Below are 22,166 nucleotides of genomic sequence, written 5' to 3' on the forward strand. Positions count from 1 at the left end.
GTCTCGGGTATTATACGAACTTAAGCCTTTTCCCACCAAATTAATTGGTAAGATAGTACAACTTCCCATTCTGAAGTAAATGCTCGAGTAACTGTAGTGCAGTCACTACATTTTAGGCTGTCTGTAGCAATAACTTGGGTTAATTCAGAAGCAAAGTTTACATTAAAATAGCAACTTTAAAAAATATTCACACATTATTTGTAAGGTAACTTATACAAGGCTATTCAACTCTGCAAACACTATCAAGCTCTCAGCAGGAAGAAAACACATCACAGTTCCCAGCAAATGCAAGGACAAGCATGCATTTAACTAAATATTTCACTTCTTGTCAGTCACTTTTTATAAAGCTTAGGGCATTTCTGAATTATGAATTCATTCTGAAGTACTTTAGCTATAAACTGGGAACAATGTAGCACACTTTTTCTGATCTAGTACTACAGCAGTGACTACTGTAGCCCTCTACATAAGCTATACAACTCTCACGTCGGAAAGACTGCCCATAGACAGAAAAGTTGAGGTGGGGGAAGGATGTAAAAACCAAAATCCCAGTCATTATTGTAGAACAGGATTTTTACATTAGGAGTTCAAACCACAGATGACAAACAGGAACTGCCAGATACAACAGAACTGTTAATTCTTTTTCTTTATTCATACAAAGACCCTGCCCTATGGCTTATCCTTTACCCCAAGCATATGCAAGTTTGTCCATTTCATGCTGGGCTGTAACTGGAGCTTCAAAGTTTCAAATACTATTATGTCCTTACTGGGAAAACTAATAATCACTGAGGTGACAGAAAGCACATATCAAACTTGTTAAAAGACGGATCTATGGTGAGGAAGGAGGAGGAAGAAAGAAAAAGTGGGAGCACTTTCAGTCTCTTTGGAAATGCTTTCTCTATGCAGGGACTGCTGTTCCAGAACACAGTAGTTAGTTACCTCATACATCATGAATTAATTGTTCCTCTATACACAGAAGAGACAACAAATCCCCCAATTTGCTGCACTACAGTGTATTTCACTTTAAGCACCTAAAATAGCATCTAGCTTTACAAAAAGCTGAATCCAGTTAGATTTTAGTTCTTTCATATTGATTCGGGGGGGCAGGGGATGTTAGGAGCAAAAGGGTATTAACTTTATACTGTCATGCAGCTTTTCTGTTAAATGAATTAATTGTAACAGAAGAATCATCTCCAGGATTAAGAGAGACAGACCTTTCTTCTCTGAAAGGAATGACTAAGTATTAGTTTAAAAATGATTTATTCTAGCTGTACATTCTACTTTCTCAGCTTCACAGTTCCCCAGTTTGGGAAAATCCCCACCACAATAGGCTAGTTTAGGATTATTTGAACAAAAAAGGGKTTTTTTTGTGTGTTTTTTTTTTAATGTACCTATGAATAATCATTAAGTTCTGAGGCATCTAGAACTTTAACAATTTTATTAGCTATACATGCCTGCTGCTCCATGACCACTCTTGCAATAGCAGCCTGTACCACATTGGTGCGATCCAGACAGTCCATGCAGTTCACTCGGAAAATTCCTTCCTGTTTACAAATAACACCAGCTTGATCAACCCTTTCAAGAGAAAAAGRATGAAGTTGTACTAAGATATGTTAGATCAAGTGTAATTTATCAGSTTCTACAAACAGTAAAAAGTAGAAATTAAAAATTCTTACAAATGTAGTGTTATTTCTAGTATCATTCTTCATCCTAGCTACACTCTTCAGAATTAGCTATTTCTGTTCCCACCTATCCTTATTCTTTAAGGCCACATCTCTCTAGTCTCACCTAGATACCCAAACACAGCTTACTTGGACCATAAGCTTGATATTAGATATAACCACATGTTGAATTCAATTGATACATATGTAACTACAGATTTCAAGAGAGAAAAGATATTTAAAACTCGACCATCAAAACAGGAAATAGAAAGTAATTTGACAGGGACATTTCACTCACACAGAACATATGGAACAATATACAGTAATTTGATGAAACAACTACAACCATATATATCTCCCCAGAATACATGAACTTTAATCAGTACAAATTAAAGGTCAAGAATGCCTGTGGGTTTCAACAGTAAGGTTGGAGTTTGTAGGTCATCAACTGCAAAATATTTTACATTAAAAATAAGAAAAGCTAGAAGAGTTAAAGGCAGTAAACCTGAGGCAGAAAAGAGCATCTGAGGATTTTGCTGTTAGGTATATAGAACAAAAATACTTCAGAACACAGAATGTGAAGTGCTGATGGGCTAACCAGGCACCAAGAGAGGCACATAAAAGAYGATCAGTTTTGACAAACAAGGCCTYCGAATATATATTATTTTAGTTTTTCCTAAAAATATTCCATAGTAGTCTGAAAACAGTAAGTACCTACCAGCACCACTTCATGTCAAGAATAATATCAYGAATGGCATCAGTCAATGTCTGCACATTTTCAAACTTCATTCCTCGGCTAAAACACAGAATTTCACAGAAATTAGTTTGAACTAAGGTAGTGTTGTTTTAAAAAAGAAAATCATTAATTTTATTAGGAATAAATAGGTTTTCAGCTAAGTGAGAAAAACAGACATTCTCTCAGGCAACAAAGATTGAAATATTTAAAATAGCTCTGAATATTGGCTATTACTTAAAGTACAGATATACACTTAAATCTGAGACTAGAGAGTCTGTAAGTTCAAGAATTTGCATTAATTCTTGAATTAACCTATAATTAGTACAAGAAGATAGCAGAGAAAACTTCTAGTTTGACATTTAAGAAAGCACAAGCAGAGCAAACTGAAGAACGATAGAAGCTTTGCATTCCTCTCTTCTCAGATCTCCCATCATCTGCATCTAAGATGCATCTAGGAGTGGCCAAAGCTTGGTATATGGCTTTTCATCTCATACAGCCATTCTTCAAAATTAGTCAGCTATGCATATATACCTATTTGCTTAGCCTAGTTTTGGAAAGGGACAGAGATCCCTTYCCTACTGCTCAGAACAAGATTCTAGGAATATTTAACTAAAAAAAGTAGTATACTCAGGTTTTAGGCAGTATGCTAACACCTTTAATAATACTCAATTTCCTAGAGAGTCAGAGCAAAGGCGACAGGTATGAATGCAAGTTGTTAGGTAAAGCTGGGGGGAAACAAGAACTTAGTAGAATTTGGTTTTGAATTAAAGATAAAGCAATATAGTTTACTGAGTACATTAACCTGCTTTGATAAAAGCTGCTTTATATTTTTTTATTTCATAATGATCAAGGTGCTAGCTTATGTGAATGCGTATACTTTTATTACCCAAGTAGCTATTAGCTTATTTAAGTTTGATTTAAACTGATAAAGGGCATCTTACTGTAGATACGAATGAGGGAAAATCCATACTGTATTTTAATGAATTTTATATACTACTTTTCCTATTTTTTCTTTCAAAATTAAAGGCAGGAAAGTAGAGGGCTTAATAAAAGTACAAACTGAAAAGGCAAACTAACCTACATCAGCATCAAACATGACCTAAAAACTTCAAAACCTCTACAGAAAAAGAGTAGGTCTCAGCTACAAAAAGAATGTTGATTCACACATAACGCTAGCCAATTCTCCCAAAAAGGATGTGTGTTAGGCTAACCTCCCTAAACAATGGCTATAGAGATTGGAACTTAAAGTTTTAACTTTATGCTTTCACTGGTCTTCAAGTTCTTATCAGATCAAGCTCAAGTTGAAGTTAGGTATCTATGGGGAAAACACTGATTCAAGGAATAACAAGTATGCAATTATTAAGGTATGYGCAACATTATACTCATCTGAGGAAGAACCTCAGCAAAAGTAATTGTTATATCTTTGAAACTGGAATAGCCTGCCCAGCTTTATCAGCTATTCTACAGAAATAACACCCCATACATACACCCACGTTTCCCAAAGATGGAGCTTGCAGAATTGTTCTGTTCACATTGGTGGTCACAGTGCAACAGGAAATAGCCGTTACAGCTATAACAGTTCTTGAGTGAAAAGGACACAAAAACTCATGTTAAAAATAAGTAGTCTCAAATCAGAATTAATTCAGGATGTTTCTAGTCCTACAGAAAAAAAAAGTCTTTTAAAGGTCATTAGTATTTTAAGGAGAGGAATCCTCATTGCTCCTCTCAGACAAAGTATCTGCTAACGTGCTTAGTCAGCAACGCTGCATCTTTTTTCAAGGCAGGTGCACTTCCCAGTTTAAGTTACAAAAATGAAACAGTAATTTTTAAAACACATGGACATGTTTGTCCATRACTGCCATCTACTTGAGGAAGACAGAGGAAATGCATGCCTGTGTGACAGGCTGCATGCTTAAGCATGCAAACACTACACTAATCCATGCCAATATCAGGCTAGAGTCATGAAAACAGTAGCTATTTGTACTGGATCAAACCAAATCATAGAGCAATAGCATCAGGATTTTGAGARAAGCAAGAGAGGAATGGTTTCTAGTAAGGAATTTAGAGCAGAATATCAGTTTGAAAAGCAGGTCAGCTACAGTTTTATGTTCAAAGCATGTTTTAGGCAATTGTCTTGCTTAAGGCAGCACAATTTTTTAAAAAAAAAAATAAACATGAACTGTATTTACGAGGCAAGGAGATTAGTTGCACACAATACCAAAGTGTTTTGTCATCCAAATTCAAGTTCGTTACACTGCTTTCATTCCCAAAAGGCAATTTTTCTTTGAAAAAACGTGTTTCATGCAGAAGCGGACAAATAACAGCTCTTTTCTTCCTTCTTGCTGTTTCATGCTAATATAAGAAAATTTGAAGTGATATTTTTACAAAGTCTTACCAGTGCTCATGGAAGTCAAATGAAACGTAAGTCAGATTTGCATTGTTGTACAGAAGCACTTGTTTAAGATAAGCATCTCCAATAATCTTCTCTCTGCCTGTCTGATCCACCAAGTTAATAATAACCTGTTCAAAAGTTTTAATTAAAACTTTCATCTGCAACATTACTTTCTTAGACATATCATAGAGTAACAAATACGATAAGAGTTAAGTTTGTAGGTCATCTTGCTAAAGTTACTACTGTATTTGCTAGTTTATACTTGAGATCAAATAAGCTCTAACAGTTACCTGACTACCTGAATGTTAATACAAAGAAGCTTTGAACTGATAAGCCAGGTATCTGAGTGGGGCTTAAGCATTTTTAATAACATATCACTGCTATGAATATATGAATATTGAAGAATAAGGAAGTTAGTAAAATTCTGGTCACGTACCACCTTTCCAAATGTCTAAAGCAAACTTCTAAAAGATAAAAAGATTTTTATTTTCTTTTTACTCTCCTATACTTTAGTAACATGACATGACTTCATGTAGTACTCACCTGCTTTTTGTAATTTTTCAGCTGTTCTTCAAAATGTGCACGAAAACAGGACACTGTTTCATTTTCACCTGCAAGGTAGAGCAATGCTAGTTTGTTCAGCAACAAGTTCTATTTGAACTATCAAGAGTATACGTCTGGGTGTGATTCAGACTAAAATACTATGGAACACAGCATAATACATTATAAAGAATTACTTCTAAAAGGTCTTGCATCAATTTGATCAACTACAAGAGAGTGTTTCTAACACTACAGTACATAAGGGAATACCATTCTTAAAATTGTTCTGTTTTGCTTCTGGTGTATATTTTCTATAAGCCTGTTGAATTCTTCCACATGTGCCACACAGGCATTACCACATGCCTTTCAGAAGAGAAGTTCACACTTGTTTTAGGGCTAGGCAGTTAACGAAAGAGCAAAGATGTACTGCATTCGAAGTGTCATCCCGCTCTCCTGGAAGATCAAAGGTGTTTTTGTTTTGTTTTGTTTGTTAAGATGTCAGTCAATCCACTCAGTGTCACTCCACAAGACCATGAACATACTAGCCTCCTTCCCAGAAAAAGGTCTCCTTAACAATACTAAACTTGCTAGGATGATACAAAGGCCAACACAATCCTTTGGAAGTTCAGAAAATGGACACCTAGTTCATGCTAGCATTCCTATTCAGTCTCCTCATTATTCTAAGACATGCTGTGTCTAAGAACTGTGCAATATGAAATGTCTGTTTTCCCCACATTGAGTTAGCAGTTCTTAAACCACAAGCAACCGCAGCACAAATTAACCTCAGATAGAGGTTTTCTTAAGATATCACTAAGCATATTTTCTCAGAAGAGCAAACCAGATATCTCCCTTCTCAACTGAGAAGGCACTGCAACAAATAAGACGAGACAAACACGCACTTGATTAAATACTGCAGCTCAAGATCCCTCTGAATTTACATGGGATAAAGAGTCAGAGCTTCATATAGTCAGGATTAGAGCAGGAGTTAAATTGAGTCAAGTCACTATTATTATTTTTAGCTCTTAGAGTCACTGGAAAACTATTAGTAAAGAATCACTCCAATTTCCTTATTTATAACAGAACTCTGATCTTCAGATATTCCATTCAAAAATACTTACTCTTGTCCAGTCGGGGCCGTGGGTTATATCTATATCCAACCTGGCTCCAGAAAACAGGCACAGAGCCTCGTGTTTGAATAAACGAGAGAGTATGATTATGGACGTGAATCAGTTGCTCTGTCTCAACATAGTTTGCCACATTCCCATTTTTATCAACACCTCTTCGCTTATACCGCATTCCTAGAAGAAAGGAGAATAATGATTAATTCATATTTAAGTATTAGTCTTAAACACAGATAACTTTGTTAGTGTTTTAGTAACAGTAACAAGAATAGAGCTCCAGCCAAATTCCCACATCAAACAACAGAAGTCCAGTAGAAGTATCTTCTTCCAGTCCCCACAACTTATGTTCATTATGTTAAGCCCAGGGAAAGAGACAGTAAGTTGACAGGGTAATTCAGTTCATTAGCACTGTATAAATAGCCTAAAAAGGCAAAAATAACTACTCCACTATAACTACTCCACTCTAAAGAATACATAYACCTCCTGTTCTGTCAAACTTCCAGCAAGTTTGACTTCAGCACTCAGTACTTTCCTTGAATTTAAAGGCCACCTTTTACCGACAGATCCTCCACTTCTCACAATAAGATTTCATGAACTGCCCAAAAATTTGGGCATCCTACAACATAGGAAGAGAAGGCTTTTTCTTGTTTTATCTGTACATCTAATTTTGCCCATTAAAAGCAGATACTTCTCCTGTAACTATACACACTATTTTTCATCTAGCTGCCTCTGATCTGGTCATTAAACGTAACAGGTGTTCACATATAGAAATCAGGTAAAGGAGAAGCTATAATATTTCAGAAAGGATGGGGGAGAGAATAAGTTAAAAAGTGTAGAAAGATTCAAATCTAAAGATAAATCATTCAGAAATTCAGTTCTGCAGAATCAGAACATCTTGTTCTGAGTCCTGAAATAGTAATGGGCCCAGCTTCTGAACTGAACCCCACAACACCAGCTAAGGGCTATAAAGGGGAGAGGAAAAGGTTAGAAATGGGAAAGTGAAGAGAGTGTATGATACCCACCATAGAGGCCTTTACAGAGACAAAAAGTAGCAATGCCATTCTATAGAATTTAATCAGGAGGGAGCTTTTGGCTCATGATTCCAGACTAAAGCTTCAGATGCCTTTTCTTATTCCCTCCCCTAGAGGTCAGAGGACATGATTCCAAAATCAAACTAACTCATTGCAAAAAAAACAAAAACAAACAAACAAAAAAACCCTGCAGTTCCCTTACTCTTGAAGTCTCAACTTTTCCAGGTACTATGCTTTTATTTTCTAAGTTTAAAAAGAGCTGTCTTCCGTTATGTCACGTGGCACCTTTCCTTAAGGTCTTAAGAGTGTTAATAATTTAGTGCAATGYGTTTTTATTATAAACAAGTTGTCTGAAAAATAATAAAAAACAGTATAACACTAATTTGAAAGCCTGAGAGACTCTTACATATTTTAGTTTCATAAATAAGAACACCTTGAACACTTAGAATTAAGCATTACTGAATGAATTGAAAACAGTTTTACCTTGTAATTATTCTTCAAAGCATTGCATCAATTTACTGGAACAATCCTCTTGTATTAAGAGAAAAAGCTCTACACAATTTGTGTTCTGGACTAGGAATTAGATGGTCATAGGTCATTAATAGTAAAGAGTGAATTGATGAGCAATTTACCCTGCAATTCAGTTTCAGTATTTTTAAAGCAATTTAGCATAGATAAGTCTTGTTGCAAACTAGACACTATCCTAGAACCATCATATATTTACTCCAAAAAGTTCCGATCAATAGTTTTCCTTGGAACTAGATTAAACGCATTGAATTGAGTTGCGATAAGAAATCCAGTCTCATATTAGGATAAGCTCACCAGGTTTTCCTGTTCTGATGTGTTAAAAGACTGGCTGTGTAGAAACGACAAGAGGAGTTGGACTAGGTAGAGAACCAGGAGAGTGCTTGTAGCTCAGAAAGAGTCAAAATTGTACAGGCCCTACTAAAGCAACTCAATCTTTCCCCCTGTTCCCAAACACAGGAAATATTTTAATAGGAACGAGGTAAGTGAAACTTAAGTCAAATAATGAGCAAAATCAAAGCATGGTCCCTGTTTCACACCTTGTCCTTACCTACTCATCTTCAGGTTAAAGAAAAAAGAAAATGACAAACAATTCTCAGGTGCCTTCAAGTTCCTATTGAGATGCTGTCAAGCCTTCAAAGACAGAGCTTTGAAAATTTCATTCCCACCCAGGCCCACTGAAGTACCGAAATCAGTTCRGAGATGTAAGCAAGGTTCAGATCAAAGTGTTCTTTGAAAACAGGACAGGAAAATTTGTCCCCAGTCATCTCCAAGGATACATTCAGCCCCCAAGAGACCAGTGAAGCTCCCTTATTAACTAGTCTCCCATAAGCAGGAAAGGCTACAGCACATACTTTGACAGGATATTAACATCTGCTGAACAACAYAGTACTGTCTTCCAAGTTATATCTTCTGTCTTCCTCTTCAGTGTCCAAAATAGTCTGTTCAGATCCAATCTAAGCTGTTTATCAATATTTGGGCCTTCTGATACTCCAAACTATGTTTGCTTACCAGCTCTGTGCCGACTCCGGCGTGAAATAAGTGCCACCAGAAACGTTGGATGAATGTCATCTATACAAGTTGATTCCTGAGGAGTTTCAGGACTGCTCTTCTCATCATCAGAAGATTCACTATAGTTTACTACAAGTTCTTCAATTTGCACAAATCCTTGTATAATAGGTATAATCCAGAAATCCACTTCAGCATTCTGAACGTTACAAAAAAACATTTACGTATGTTGGTTTTATTCTACATTACCTACAAATTTTTCCACCATTTATCAGGTATATTAACAGTTGCTATATATTCCTTCCATATTTTTTAAGCAGCTTTTGTCATATCTGTGTCTGATTCCCAACAAAAGGTACTACCATTTTTCCCTCTGCTGGTTGTAGGGATTTTAAAAGCAGAGGGTTGGAGATGTGGGTTAGAAACATATTTCGACAGGACTTCTGTCATGGGGAACAAGAAAAGAAAAAGTCCTCCTCTGCTCCCAGTTATCTAGGGATTTAAGAGAGACCTAGCATTCCTACCACAATTTTAAAAGCTTTCCCTTTCCTTATAGAAAGTTTTAATAAAACAATGTTATACAAAATGAGGTTTAAAAGCTTGGAGTAATAGCTATTCATGCCAAAGATTAAGAAAGTCAAGTCAGATAAAGCAGAAAAAAAAGTAAATGGATTACCTAATTTCTGATTTAAAGCAGTTTTACCCTGCACGTCCACATAAAGGTGGAAAATAATTTCCCAATAAGCCATAAATTCAGATAAATAGCTTGGCAATGTGTATTTAGTGAATTAAAGTTTTCTGCCGTTTCCAATTCAAAACAAACTAAAATGTCAATTTTTAAAAAAATATTTCCCCCACACATACACAATTGTAACACAGCACATCCTCAGAAGTCAGACTTCAGGTTTGAGAACATCAGTTCAATTCTTCCTTATTAGAAACCTGTCCACCAGCAAGGTGCATTTGTGTGGCAATAAAAAAAAAAAAAATCTTTCAGCCAATATTGACTGCTCTAAACTAATTGTATAAGCAAGAATTAGTATGCCCATCATCCTACCAAAAAAGTCATGTTCTTCAGAGCTTTTCTTGCATGTAACAGCAGCCCAGCCCACTGGAACTAGCTATCTTCCTTTCTCCTTCTTGTGAAGGAAGAAAATGAAACCCATAAACACAACAATAGCTTCCAAGACCATTTGAATAGGTATTTTCATTTTATTAAGATAAAAAATAATCTACATTTACATGTGTCTCTCTCTCTCTACATATACATAGATAGATAGATAGATAGATAGATGCACACACAAAATTATTGTGCATATAGAAAACATTCATTCAGGTAGTAGCATTCTAATAGCACTTTTAGAGAGAAATTCAAATAAAGGTGGAAAGATATTTGAGGTATTCACTATTATTTGTTGGAAACATCCTTAAGTAAAAGGAACCTTAYCTGCAAGGGAAATGTAGTGTCTTTTTCTATGCTACCTAAGCTATGACAGAATTGTTAGCGTTATGGTTTAATTTAATACAACCATTACAGAGTGACAGGGCAGAGGCCTGCAAGGGGACCCTATGAAACTAACAGGTGTTTATTCAAAGCCATTGATACTTTCACCTCCAAAAATTCTGCATTGTATGGTACTATAAAATATTGAGGTTAAAGAAAAYAGTGAAAGCTTTTTGCCAAGCCTAAAGTAAGATTTGAACAATTCATTAGAAGGTAAGCYTCTGTGGCAAGCAGGGAAGGAAGAGCATTCTTCAGCTGTACCAGTTTAAAAAAAATGGAATATGGACATTTTTGTATATTATTGAAAAAATATTTTCACTGCTAAAAATGTCAAAGAATCAGACACAAATAACTAAAATCTATTTCCTTAGGTTAAAAAGCTTGCAGAGCTTCTTTATGCCCTTCATCAAGGTCAGGCTTGACTGTCACTAGAGAGTCACATTCCTCATGTTTTTGTTTGTTTTAAATAATAATCAATGTAAATTTATGATACTGGTTATTTCCCCTAGGTTCACGACCACCTGCTACAACACATCAACTTCCAAAAATACCTAAAATACACTAAAAACTAGTAAAGTTGTTAGCCTGTTTTCAGCAGAGGTTATAAACACAGGCTTCATATGGACCAATTCAGCTGTCTTTAGCACCCAAGCCCAAGCTTCACAGCTCTGCACAGTAGTGTCCTTTCATTCTAAAGTCTCCATTTCTTAAACAGAATTTAGATCTGAGGCCCATGCTAATTCAGGTTATCCATGTGTATCTTACAAAGCAAAGATCCAACTAGTTAAATTCCTGCATTGTGTGAAACTTGACTGAACACCTAGGCTTAYCCTACTCTGATCCCATAAACTCATACACCATAAGATAAGGTTTATCCTGCTCTAATCCCATATAGAGTATAAAATCATTAATGAAAAAGATAGAACATAAGGTAAGAGGCCTGTCAGCTTTAAGAGAACCTAATACTTGGACTAAATTGGGATTTAGTAGTTAGCTAACAGATCTAACTGTAGTTAGATCTGTTCCGATCAGAGGAAATTAAGTGTACAGTAACCACTTTAATGTATGATCTCGCTTCTTTGTAAATTGTGTGCCTATTAGAATGAAAAAGTCTCTTCATGGTCGAAATGTTCAGAAAAATTTGTTTTATACTACAGTTATGTTGATCAGCTATTCTGTTGCAAAGGAGGACATTTTTTATATACAAGTGTGTGCATGTATATGTATGTATACAAAAGCCTCCACTTATGACAGAAATCTTGTTCCAAACAACAGTGTTGTTTCTTTACTCTTAGGAGGAAAAGCAAGCAAATCAGCTCTGTCCAGGGATAAGCCATTTCAAAGATAGGCTGATCTTAAGTACTCCTTCAGGATTCAGCACAAACTATTATACCACAGAACAAGTTATTCTGCATTGCTTTATTTTAATAATAGTTTGGCTGGTGTTCATTCATTAGCAGTGACTGCAGGCAAAAGAGAAGGCTTGCTGGGGGAAGGAGTGTCAGCTGCCCAGGAAGTCAGTTGCTCAGCTCAGGCACAGCCCTGATCCTGACCTCGCTGCCATGCAGATTGCTAATCAACTTTTATGAGGCCTTAAGTAAGACTACAGAATTGTACTCATAGCCATGTTTTGAGAAAAGACTCACATCAGTGCTGATGAGATCTTCAATCATGTGCTTGTTCCAAAAGAATCTGTCATCAACCTGTTTAAAACAAAAAGATAGCTTTTGGAGTATTTTAACCAAGGTTTGAATATATCTTTGGTAGATACACTGAGGGCATTCACTACAACAGCACATATGAACCTAATGTTCATTGCTTCCAAGTATTAAACAGCTCAAGACATGCTGCAGGAAGCTTTCATTTCCTTGAACAGAAGCCTGTTCCAGGGCAAGATCTTCAGYTGCTGCAGATTATATGCAGAATGTGGCCTGACAAGTTTGGACCACATATATTTAACATTGCACATCTTCCTAAAGGAAGACTTTACTTACTTTCCTCCACAGAGGCAAGTTAGTTTTCTCACACATGCTCTGCCTCTGTACTGAATTTGTTAGGTCATAGGTCAGGCTGTAATAAAAGGAATCTGAATCCATGAACATTTTAAACAATTCCTCCAATAATCTCTTCTCCAGTTTCTCTTTTTCTTTACTTTCTTTAATCTGAAATAAAAGTAATAGAATATCTTTCAATAAAAGAGCAAAATATCAGAATTCTAATTGTATTTGCTAAATGATGCTTCTAACCTTGCAAAGCAAACATTTTTCTCACCAAGAAGCAGAATTTTTAAAATGGCTAGCAGAGATAACTCATAGGCCAACATCTTCTAAAATATCACGCAAAGTACATTCATTGTGAAGATTATTTGGAGCAAAGTCAGACCTGTCCCAATTTTAATAAGTATTCTGTATTCTTTATATTTTCAAACCCAAACTAAGTATTGTCAAAAGTATTCTGGTGAGATGGTAGGTTGAGAAAAATTTATGCACACTTATCTCAAGTTCAACTCTAATAAGAGAGATGCTTAAACAAGGCCTTCTGCAGAAGATTCAAAATCTACTAGAAACAAGTCTTGGTAAAAAGGCATTAGAAATTCCTCAGGAATTATGTAAAAGACAGGAGGGAAGAACAGTAACAGTTAAATAATCAAAAATTTAATTGAACTTCAGGACAAAGCTGTCACATTCTGCAGTATTTTACCAGCTCTCTTAGGTCATTTATTATAGGTTATTCTGATCACTCACCACAACCTTTAACTTGACTACAAAATTATGGAAAAAATACAAGAGAATGATAAAAATGTACCTTCTTTTTATTTGGAGCAGACACATTTGATTTAATTTGAGTAAGGGTCTTCAGTAAAAATTTTGAGTCATCTGGAGACTGTGTTATCTTCTCTGGCTTGTTTATCCCAAAATGGTGCTTTTTACAAAGCTAAATAATAGCAACAGTATTGAATTCAAGTCAAAATTTAAGTATACTTTAACATATTCAAAGAAGTTTTAAGAGAAGTCTACAAAAGCAAGTCTATGTAGAAGWCCACAAACCTAGGGGAGATGATCTAAAATACAGGGGGAAGCATGCAGGCTTCCCTTTATAGTCTAGTTTTCCCTTGATCTTTACAAAAGCCATTTTCCACTGTCACTGTGAGAAAAATTACGTTAGTTGACATGACTGAAGTATCCAGACCCACTTTAATTTCCCATCTAAACTACAAAGTTAGTTAATATTATTCATTTGTATTGTTTTTCCTTTAGCCAAAATTCTTCAATAGGTAAAATAAGATCTTCTCTTAAAGCCAAATTATAAGATTAAGATTCCAAAATGGAAAGGATGCAAGGGCAGTGAAAAAGTACTCTCCCAYGATAAGGAATGCAAAGATTTTCATACCTCTAGTTCCAGATCCTGAGGTTCTGTTTCAGAAAGTGGAATCACTGCAATTTTTGTTATTTTGCATACTTCATGGTCTCCTGGAAGCCTGCCAATCAATGCTTTCTGACGAATTAAAAGTAGCCACCATGGTAAATCTGGAAAAAGTTTAAAATCTAACTATAAAGTCACATTCACTTAGACTAATCAATCAGATCTTTTCCAATGTAAAAACCTTGCTAGAAGCCATTTGATTAGAAGAATCCAGCAAATGATTTGTTATTGCAGTATTATACTATATACTGTTATAAAAAAAGACATCCCCAAAACAATACTTATTCCATGTCTTATATTGGGGTGGGGGAGGATCAATTTCAGACTTTGTCCACTTGGGGTTAGGTTACCTTTGCTTCACCTATGGCAATTAGACCACCTCTAGGATGTGGCATATTCCTGCCAAAATCATGATGGTAGTGCAATTAGAAAAAACAAGCCATTTTTGGAGTTTACCACACAGAGTAAAATCTTCCSCTCAGTACTTTCCACTGAGTGGAAAAAAAAACAAACAGCAAATGGCACCTGCTTTCAAGAAACTCATGAGTTAAGTGAGTTAAGAATTCTGGTGAGCAAAGTTGGACTTCATCATAAAAGCTCACATGTTTAATGCTTAACAACACATTCATTTAGATATCTGTACTTCAGAAATAAGTGAGCCAAGGATTAATGAAGATACCAATTTTAGTGACTTTTATATATACTTTGTCCACAAAGCTTATTATAACATCAACACTTAAAAGAGATAGAGAACAGACCAGTAACATTCCAACTGCCAATAGTAACTGGACATTAATTTCTTTGATTTTAATCCCTTAGCTAAATCAGTAGCATGCCAGCTGTATGCTGGGCTTTGCTAAGCTAAAAGCAAAAGTCTGAGATAGAAGAGGCAGAAAAAGTTTTAAACCCCCACACCCACACTTCCTCCTAAAAGCAGGAGGCTGAGTTTAACCGAGGAGATCACATATAATCATTAAAAGCCTGCTATGATAAAATTTCACTTGCTGCCACACTTTGGACAATGGATTATGTCATGCATTATTAAGCTYTGGAATACACTATCCAGCTTTCATAGGAAAAAAGTCTATTTTGAGGCTTTATAGCCAACAACCTTTTTTTCATTGCTCACTGTATTAAAAACAATATTTTATCCTCTCCAAATGCTTAAGGAAAAAAAGATTCAGTATAATTTAAGTTTATACACCCAGATTTTCCTTCCCTACTTTTTTCCAATATACTTTTAGAATAGAATTAAAAGTTTTATCAAAGTTGTGATCATCTTTCCAAAAACTGAAAGCTGGCAACATGTTTAAGAGCCAATTTCTCCTATTTAAAGGGAATAATTGAATGTGACGGGGAATTTCTTCCCTGTGAGAGTGACGGAGCACTGGCACAGGTTGCCCAGAGAGGTTGTGGAGTCTCCTTCTCTGSAGATCTTCAAGGCCTGCCTGGATGCAACCCTATCTACCATGCTCTAGGTGACCCTGCTTGAGCAGGGAGGTTGGACTAGATGATCCTCAGAGGTCCCTTCCAACCTTACTGATTCTATGATTCTATGTAGACTACTGATTGTGTAGATGACAATCCACTCTGATTTAGATGTTATGTCACTCTTTAGAGAAGACAGGCCTACGTTGACAAGCATGCTGTGAGAACCAGAGACCACTCTCACCCTCAAAAAAAAAAGAGAGTTGCAGGAAAGGGAATGAAGACATTTGTCATTTATGTTCAGTGCCTATGATTTTCTAAAAAACAAGTTCACCACTGCCCAAACAGTACTTCACAAACTTGAGCCAGTACTCAAGAAAAGTGAAATAAAGAGCTCCAACAAATCTAAAGGAAACTCAAGAACTACGCAGATAAAATATGCTGTAAAGGAAAAGTTTCATTGATCACTATAACACATAATTGCTAGTAGTAGCCAAAAAAMCAAGTCCCCAGATGAGTATAGGCTTCTGCAAATAAGGAAAGTCCCACAGAAAAGCTTTTTTAAAAGTTAGTTACTGTCTCTTCCTGGATATATCATACCTTCCACAATCAGAAGTGCACTATAGGTACTCTCATTTCAGAAAGTGAAATGCATGTTTTAATCATCCATCTTTTAAGATTTGATTGTTTTTATTGTTTTATGATCTAAGAAAGAACAGATGGCAACAACTGATTTAAAGCACTGTATTTAAAATGAGCTATTATCTGCCATTTTTCACTAAAACAGGAATTTAGTTCCTTCCGTTTCCTTCAACACCCAGTCAGCACAGCAGTGCTATATGCTTAAGTTTTTCTAACACTTCTCAAAAAATCTAGCATGTAGTTTCCAAGTCCCTTTCTAGCAGTGACAGAGTTCTTACTGCGCTTCTTAACTTTTCTATAAATATTGCTTTTTGCAAGTGTTTTGATTTTATCTAGAAAGCGACTACACCACCTTTTATTTTTATTATCTGCACAACTATATCCAACTTAGAATTTAGTTGCACACAAAAAAACTCCGTAAGTTATTAGATCAAGTTAGACATATTAGTTTTATCCAACTGAGCAGATTTCAGATACTAAACCACTCATCATTTCTATCAACAATCAGTGGCATGTCAACATAAACCACACTTCCCCCCTGCTGTAGAACCTTGCTGACAGCGTTAACGCAGGTCTTCAATTAATCAGCAGAGGAAGAGCAAACCAAACTGATGTGCGTACAGACTTTACACAGCATATAGTGCAGCTCAACAGAAAAACAAGGCACTGTGGTAGCGGAAAGGAATTGGAAGTTAGCTGGAAGTAACATCGGAATTCAACTTTAGATGGAGTTAGATATGCAGTGTTAACTCTGAGCATATTCTAGTACTACAATTTTGGATTAACACACTAAACCGTCTCTGATGAGATGGGATTACAGCTTCCACATGAGAGCTTGTACCATTAAAAAAGTGTGAGGAGAACTAGTAGAGAGTACTAATAGCAACAGCTTAAGTAATCATAAGCCAGAGTCCTTCCATTAAATGAAAAAAGGTTTTTTTGTTTGTTTGTTTAAGTAGGTCAGAAAGTCTTAATTCAGAAYTCAAAAACCTTCTGGCTACCAGCACTACTTCAATGGATAAAAGTCTCCATTTTTATAGAAAAAAAACTTCTACTTGTTCAGTATTTGGATTGTGACCAACAGAAATTAAACGGCTACACTGATATTTTGTATGCATATGCACTGACTGGACCACAAGACAAAAATTATTCTATAAACTAGTCACTTGAAAATATCTGTTGATTTCCCAAGTTAACTGGTAGTGAAGACTGTGTTTATGCAAGAGACAAGGATCTTTCCACATAAAGGCAAGCATACAAAGTCCTGTGCATCTGTACTAAGATAGTTTGCAGTGTTACTTGTTGATAACTTAGTTTCAACAACACATCCTAAAATCCTTTTTCTTATATTCCCATTTTTATTCCACATTTTCTTACAAGTGGTTTTGTGATGAGCCAAAGGACAATAGGGAAAATCTGATTCTTATAGTTTGGTTTTAATTAAATATTAGGATGTTTTTGAAAAACTCTTCACTATTAGGGAAGCAACAAGGAAATCTGAAACAGAAATTGATCTCAATTATGGCCGGATGCTTTCAAGTATTGTCTTGGCTTCCAGCATTCAGAAGAGTCTGCCCTTTTGAAATTGCGTATCTAAGTATACAACTGACCCTTGCAAGTCAGAAACTCTTCCAAGAATTAAAATACAAACCCACTCAAAACTGGCTAGCTGGTTTCTCATAAAACTGCTTCCCTGCCATGGAAGCTTTCCTCCAAATTCTCCTGTACTATGCCAACAATATGATTGGCAAGATTAGGAGTCAGTTAAAAATCTCATCCCTAATTACAGCAATTTGGCAAAGGTATTTCAACACTAAATTAAGGATCTTAAGACTTTGGCTGCAGGGACATCTCAAACTCTGAAAAATGCTGAAGTACTCAGTAAGCAAGTCTTTCAAGATCATGTAAGGATCTACATCCAAGACATTAAAGTACACATGGGGTTAGTGACAGCTTGAAAGAGTGCAAGCAGCAGTGCGTACTTCAAAAAGTTAGTTTCCAGTAGTAGTCAGTATGCGCTATGCTTCTTAAACAATATTTCCTTCCAGAAACAGCTAATAAGCAAAGGTTGAGCAAGACAACCCCTACTGGATTCTAGCTTCAAAATAAGTAATCTGATCCTTACAACCTTGAGCAAGGCGGGTAGAATCATAGTCCCACTGTTCCCATTGATAACAGATCAACTCTGGAAGGAACATTTTAGTCAGCTTCCACAGCACAGTTTTCTTATGAAGTCTAGAGAAAATGGTTCCTGGTTCAGCATTTAAATATTTATATAACTTTTGCTGATAAAGTTTCCAAGCGACAAAGATTGGTACAAGAATAAGTAATGAAGACAGGTTACTGTTAGAATCATAGAATATAGAATGTTAGATGATTTAGAGGATTATATTCAAGAGTGATTCTATGTAATCAGAGTTCCTCCTAAACCTCCTATCAACAATGAACTACATAAGTCATTTCAGTGGACCTTTTATTTTGATAGCAGCCCAAATGGAGGACACTTAGTACCTCTCAACAGAATCAAGGGAACTGTAGTTTTCCCAAGAGCAACAACAAATAGCTAGAGACAATATCTTTCCTCAACAAGATATTTAGATCAAGAAAATAGGTATTTCCTCACAGTATAGCTGCACTGCTAGATGCCAGAATATCACCAAGAGGAAATAGCCCATGCACCATTTGTGATGGTGCCATTTAAACAAGGTGAAGAGAAAGCAAAATGCTTCCATTGCTCTAAGCAGCAACTGAATGGATTGCCTGCATAAGCGTAATTGACACATTATGTGTATAGGAAACATGGAAATAAGACTACGTGATCAAGCTTATTACCTGATAACAACAAGCTGGCACCTGTTAACAGTCACATGCTGGGCAGTTTCAACTCTGCTTTCATAAACAGAAAGTGCCTCACAATAAGCATGTATTCAAGGATGCTCAGTTGCCACAATATACTACCACTTCACAAAGACATTTTATAAGGACCCCCCCTTCAACAGTATTTAAACTAGGCTCCCTAGAGAGAAAGCAGAAGGATTTTGTGCATCTAAACACTCGGTTAAAAGACAATCATGTTAAACAAGCAAGGGGCATTTTCCACAGCAGAAAGAGGTCATGATAGGAATTCRGCCATCTTTCATAAGTTCATGCTAAATTCAGTAAGCATGGATAAGGGAAAGACTGAGATGACAAAAGGCTGAACCACTCTGAAGCATCAGATCAGAAAAACAAGAGCTGAAAAGATCCATAGAAGGAACAGAGGAAAAAAATAGATTAAATTTAAAGAGAGTGCCAATTGAAAAGGGAAGGTGATTGTAAATTTTATAGCGAGATGGGTTTCTGAACCCATCTCAGAAATAGGCTATGAACTCTCAGGAATAATACTTAGAGCTTGCAGTACCTATGGATCTGACCACTTTATAGAACTAGGTGTCAAAATAGCAATGGTGCATTACTGAGAGAGAAAGAAATAAAACACAGTGGTAGAGCGGTCCGTGTGATATCCGTTTGGCACATCTCCATGAGCTCTGCATAAGCTCCACCCTTCCAAATTTAAGGAAGTATGTACTAAAACTGGAAAAGGATCATGAGTGCCATATAAAGAACAACTAAGTAGACTGTGGCTCTTAAGAGCAGAGATGATTGTGGAGATAAAACCAGGTTCTTTACTTTCTTCRTATCTCTTGTGATTTCAACATTCTGTTTGAGCATGCCACCAAGTTCACCTGATGCCTCCTGTATTGAAGTTGGCCATAATAGCTAAAGTAATCAAAAAAGAAAGAGAAAACACACTTTAAGAAGTTATGACTACTGTAAGTTCTATTCCCTGTTCCTCCTGCCTCGACTATTTCCTGTAAAAGAGTCCATCCAGCTTTAAAAAAAAAAACCACTCAGATTAACTCTCTCTCATACTGGAATTCAAAGTCACTTCGAGCTTCATAGTCATGTATCCCACAGTACAAATCAGACATCGCAACATTTTCTGTCGTCCTGCCTCACAGCAGTAAATGCTGGTAGTCTCAGCACCTGAATTAGCTGTCATTTTAGGGCTGCATTCATCAAGAATAGAAGTCATAATATAACATCAGTTTCATCATTAAATTAGAACAGTTATGAGTTCCCCACACCACACAGTATCTGTTTCTATTTGACAAACCAAACATCTGATCCATTTCAGCGCTTAATCCATCCTGGTATCCCTGAACACTTGAAACTTAACCTGTATTGATCGTATTGCCAGGCACTATTTTAAATGCAGAGTTTAAGCATTCACAAAAATAAAGAATGGCACAGAGTAAAAGCAGAGTTTATGGCTAGCTTTTCTACCCATCAGTAGGCACATGCAGAGTTCTTCCCATAGAAAAATCCTTCTAGTCAAAGCTGGTATATTCAAATACATATTTATTTTGTCTACAGGACTTTACAGCTGACTAGAGCTAAGAGAATATTGACCTTATTACACTGAAAAAAAAAATGGAATTGGTTAGCAAGTAAGCTTATTAATCACAATGGATTCTGCTCCTATTTTATTTTACAGCTATGCCTTACAATATTCCCATTTAACTACAGAGATGCTTCTAAATGTTTCTTTTACTTTCAAATAATCATCTCAATTTAGTAATTGTTCCTCAAGTTTTCATTTAATATTGAGAATTCAAACTTTGTGGTACAGAGCAAAAACTACTGATCAAAGTTTTCACACAAGACAGTTTGACAGCATAATGGTTTTGTACCTTCTTGAATAAATAGGTCTTGAATTTTATGTTATGCCTCAGAACTTCAGTTGAAGATTTCTACTCTTCACATTTATGAAAGTAATACTTTTTCACAAAACAAAGAAAAGCTAAAGTACATACACTGGAAAAAAAGAAGAATTTGTATACTGCAGCTATAATAATCACTTCAGATTTGAGTTGGAGTATTCCTCCTTTATGAAGGAGGCTACACAACGTTGTATAGCTTAAATGGGTTATTTGTAGCATCACTGATTTCAAAACAAAGTGTATTGGAAATGAGGGGGGAAAAGACATACCTGTATGAAGCTGAACTTTACCAATGACTCCCTCTACCAGGCCCAGACAAATAGGATTCCAAGCCAAAAGAAGATCAGTGGCTGCAAAAGAAATAGCATTCAGATTTTTTAGATGAACTCAACATAATTAACTCATTCACTCCACTTTCTCACCTAGCAGATAGAAAATACTCTACAATTCCTGCAACAAGAATAAGATACATATGCTGTTCAGTTTCAGTTTGTTATCAAGTAGGTACCAGCTAGCTATTTTGCTTTAACCAACTGACCAAATGCTTTGTTCCTATTTAAAGCTGCACTCCGCATTTTTGTTATTTTAGGAAGAAAAATACAGAATTGTTTTGAGTTACAGTTGTTCAGTTTAATGCATACTTAGCTCTTCTAATAGCCATTAGAGTCTCTAATCTTAATCACAATTTTACACAGCTACATTAAAATTTAATATGGGTCATTCGGTTAGCAAAGTAGCTCTAGATAAAACCTAACAGATGCTTACTTTCAGCCTCAGTTTGCTCCCATCTCTATCCTACTACCAATTAGTTTCTCATCTTGTATGCATAAATATTTCCTCTTTTGCTTAATGAGATGCAAAATTACATGCAGTAACACCAAAGTATAAAACTCAGCTTTGTATGCCTTATATGATTTCTAAGCCTCCTGCTGTTAAGAAATTCCAGTGAACCACTAAAGCAGTAGAAGAGAAAGCAGCAGAAAGACAACACTATCAACTGTCAGCTGTGAAAGGTACTCCTGTCAACATACAGCCAAACCATCATTTGATGCAAACTAGTAAAATACTATACGAAGTATACATCACACAGGATGCCTATTGTTGACATTCAGTAAAAGTTTACTAGTGGTGTAACACCTGTAAGAGTTCAAGAACATGGCATTGAACATGGCAAAGAATTAGTTTAAAAAGTTACATATTTTAAAGTAAAACAGTAAAAGCAATTAACAACCCTAAGAAAGCAACAACTAGGAAAAAAAAAGGAAAAGAGATGGATTTGCAGTTCCGAGAATGACAAAAAGTTTGTTGCTACCTACAAAACCTGATAAATTCTAGGTTGGAAAGGTTTTACAATACATCTCTATTGACCCAGTACTAAAATAATAATAAAAAAAA

At 35.9% G+C, this 22,166-nt stretch overlaps 1 protein-coding gene across 1 annotated transcript in view; it reads right to left on the bottom strand.

Annotated features, from left to right (window-relative positions):
- Positions 1-22,166, bottom strand: part of INPP5F (inositol polyphosphate-5-phosphatase F) — a 45,937-nt gene that overhangs the window by 12,843 nt on the left and 10,928 nt on the right. The window contains exons 2-12 of the mRNA XM_085305277.1: positions 21,041-21,121; positions 13,906-14,042; positions 13,321-13,449; positions 12,510-12,677; positions 12,162-12,218; positions 9,015-9,210; positions 6,445-6,624; positions 5,330-5,397; positions 4,790-4,914; positions 2,377-2,454; positions 1,452-1,572 (exon numbers count right to left, since the gene is read on the bottom strand). Of these exons, the coding sequence (XP_085161403.1) occupies positions 1,452-1,572; positions 2,377-2,454; positions 4,790-4,914; positions 5,330-5,397; positions 6,445-6,624; positions 9,015-9,210; positions 12,162-12,218; positions 12,510-12,677; positions 13,321-13,449; positions 13,906-14,042; positions 21,041-21,121 (1,340 nt within the window). The remainder of the gene's footprint in view (positions 1-1,451; positions 1,573-2,376; positions 2,455-4,789; positions 4,915-5,329; positions 5,398-6,444; positions 6,625-9,014; positions 9,211-12,161; positions 12,219-12,509; positions 12,678-13,320; positions 13,450-13,905; positions 14,043-21,040; positions 21,122-22,166) is intronic.

This window comes from Rhea americana, unplaced genomic scaffold (genome assembly GCF_003343005.1).
Source record: "Rhea americana isolate MKP2758 unplaced genomic scaffold, rheAme1 scaffold_218, whole genome shotgun sequence".
NCBI classification, from domain to species: Eukaryota; Metazoa; Chordata; class Aves; order Rheiformes; family Rheidae; genus Rhea; species Rhea americana.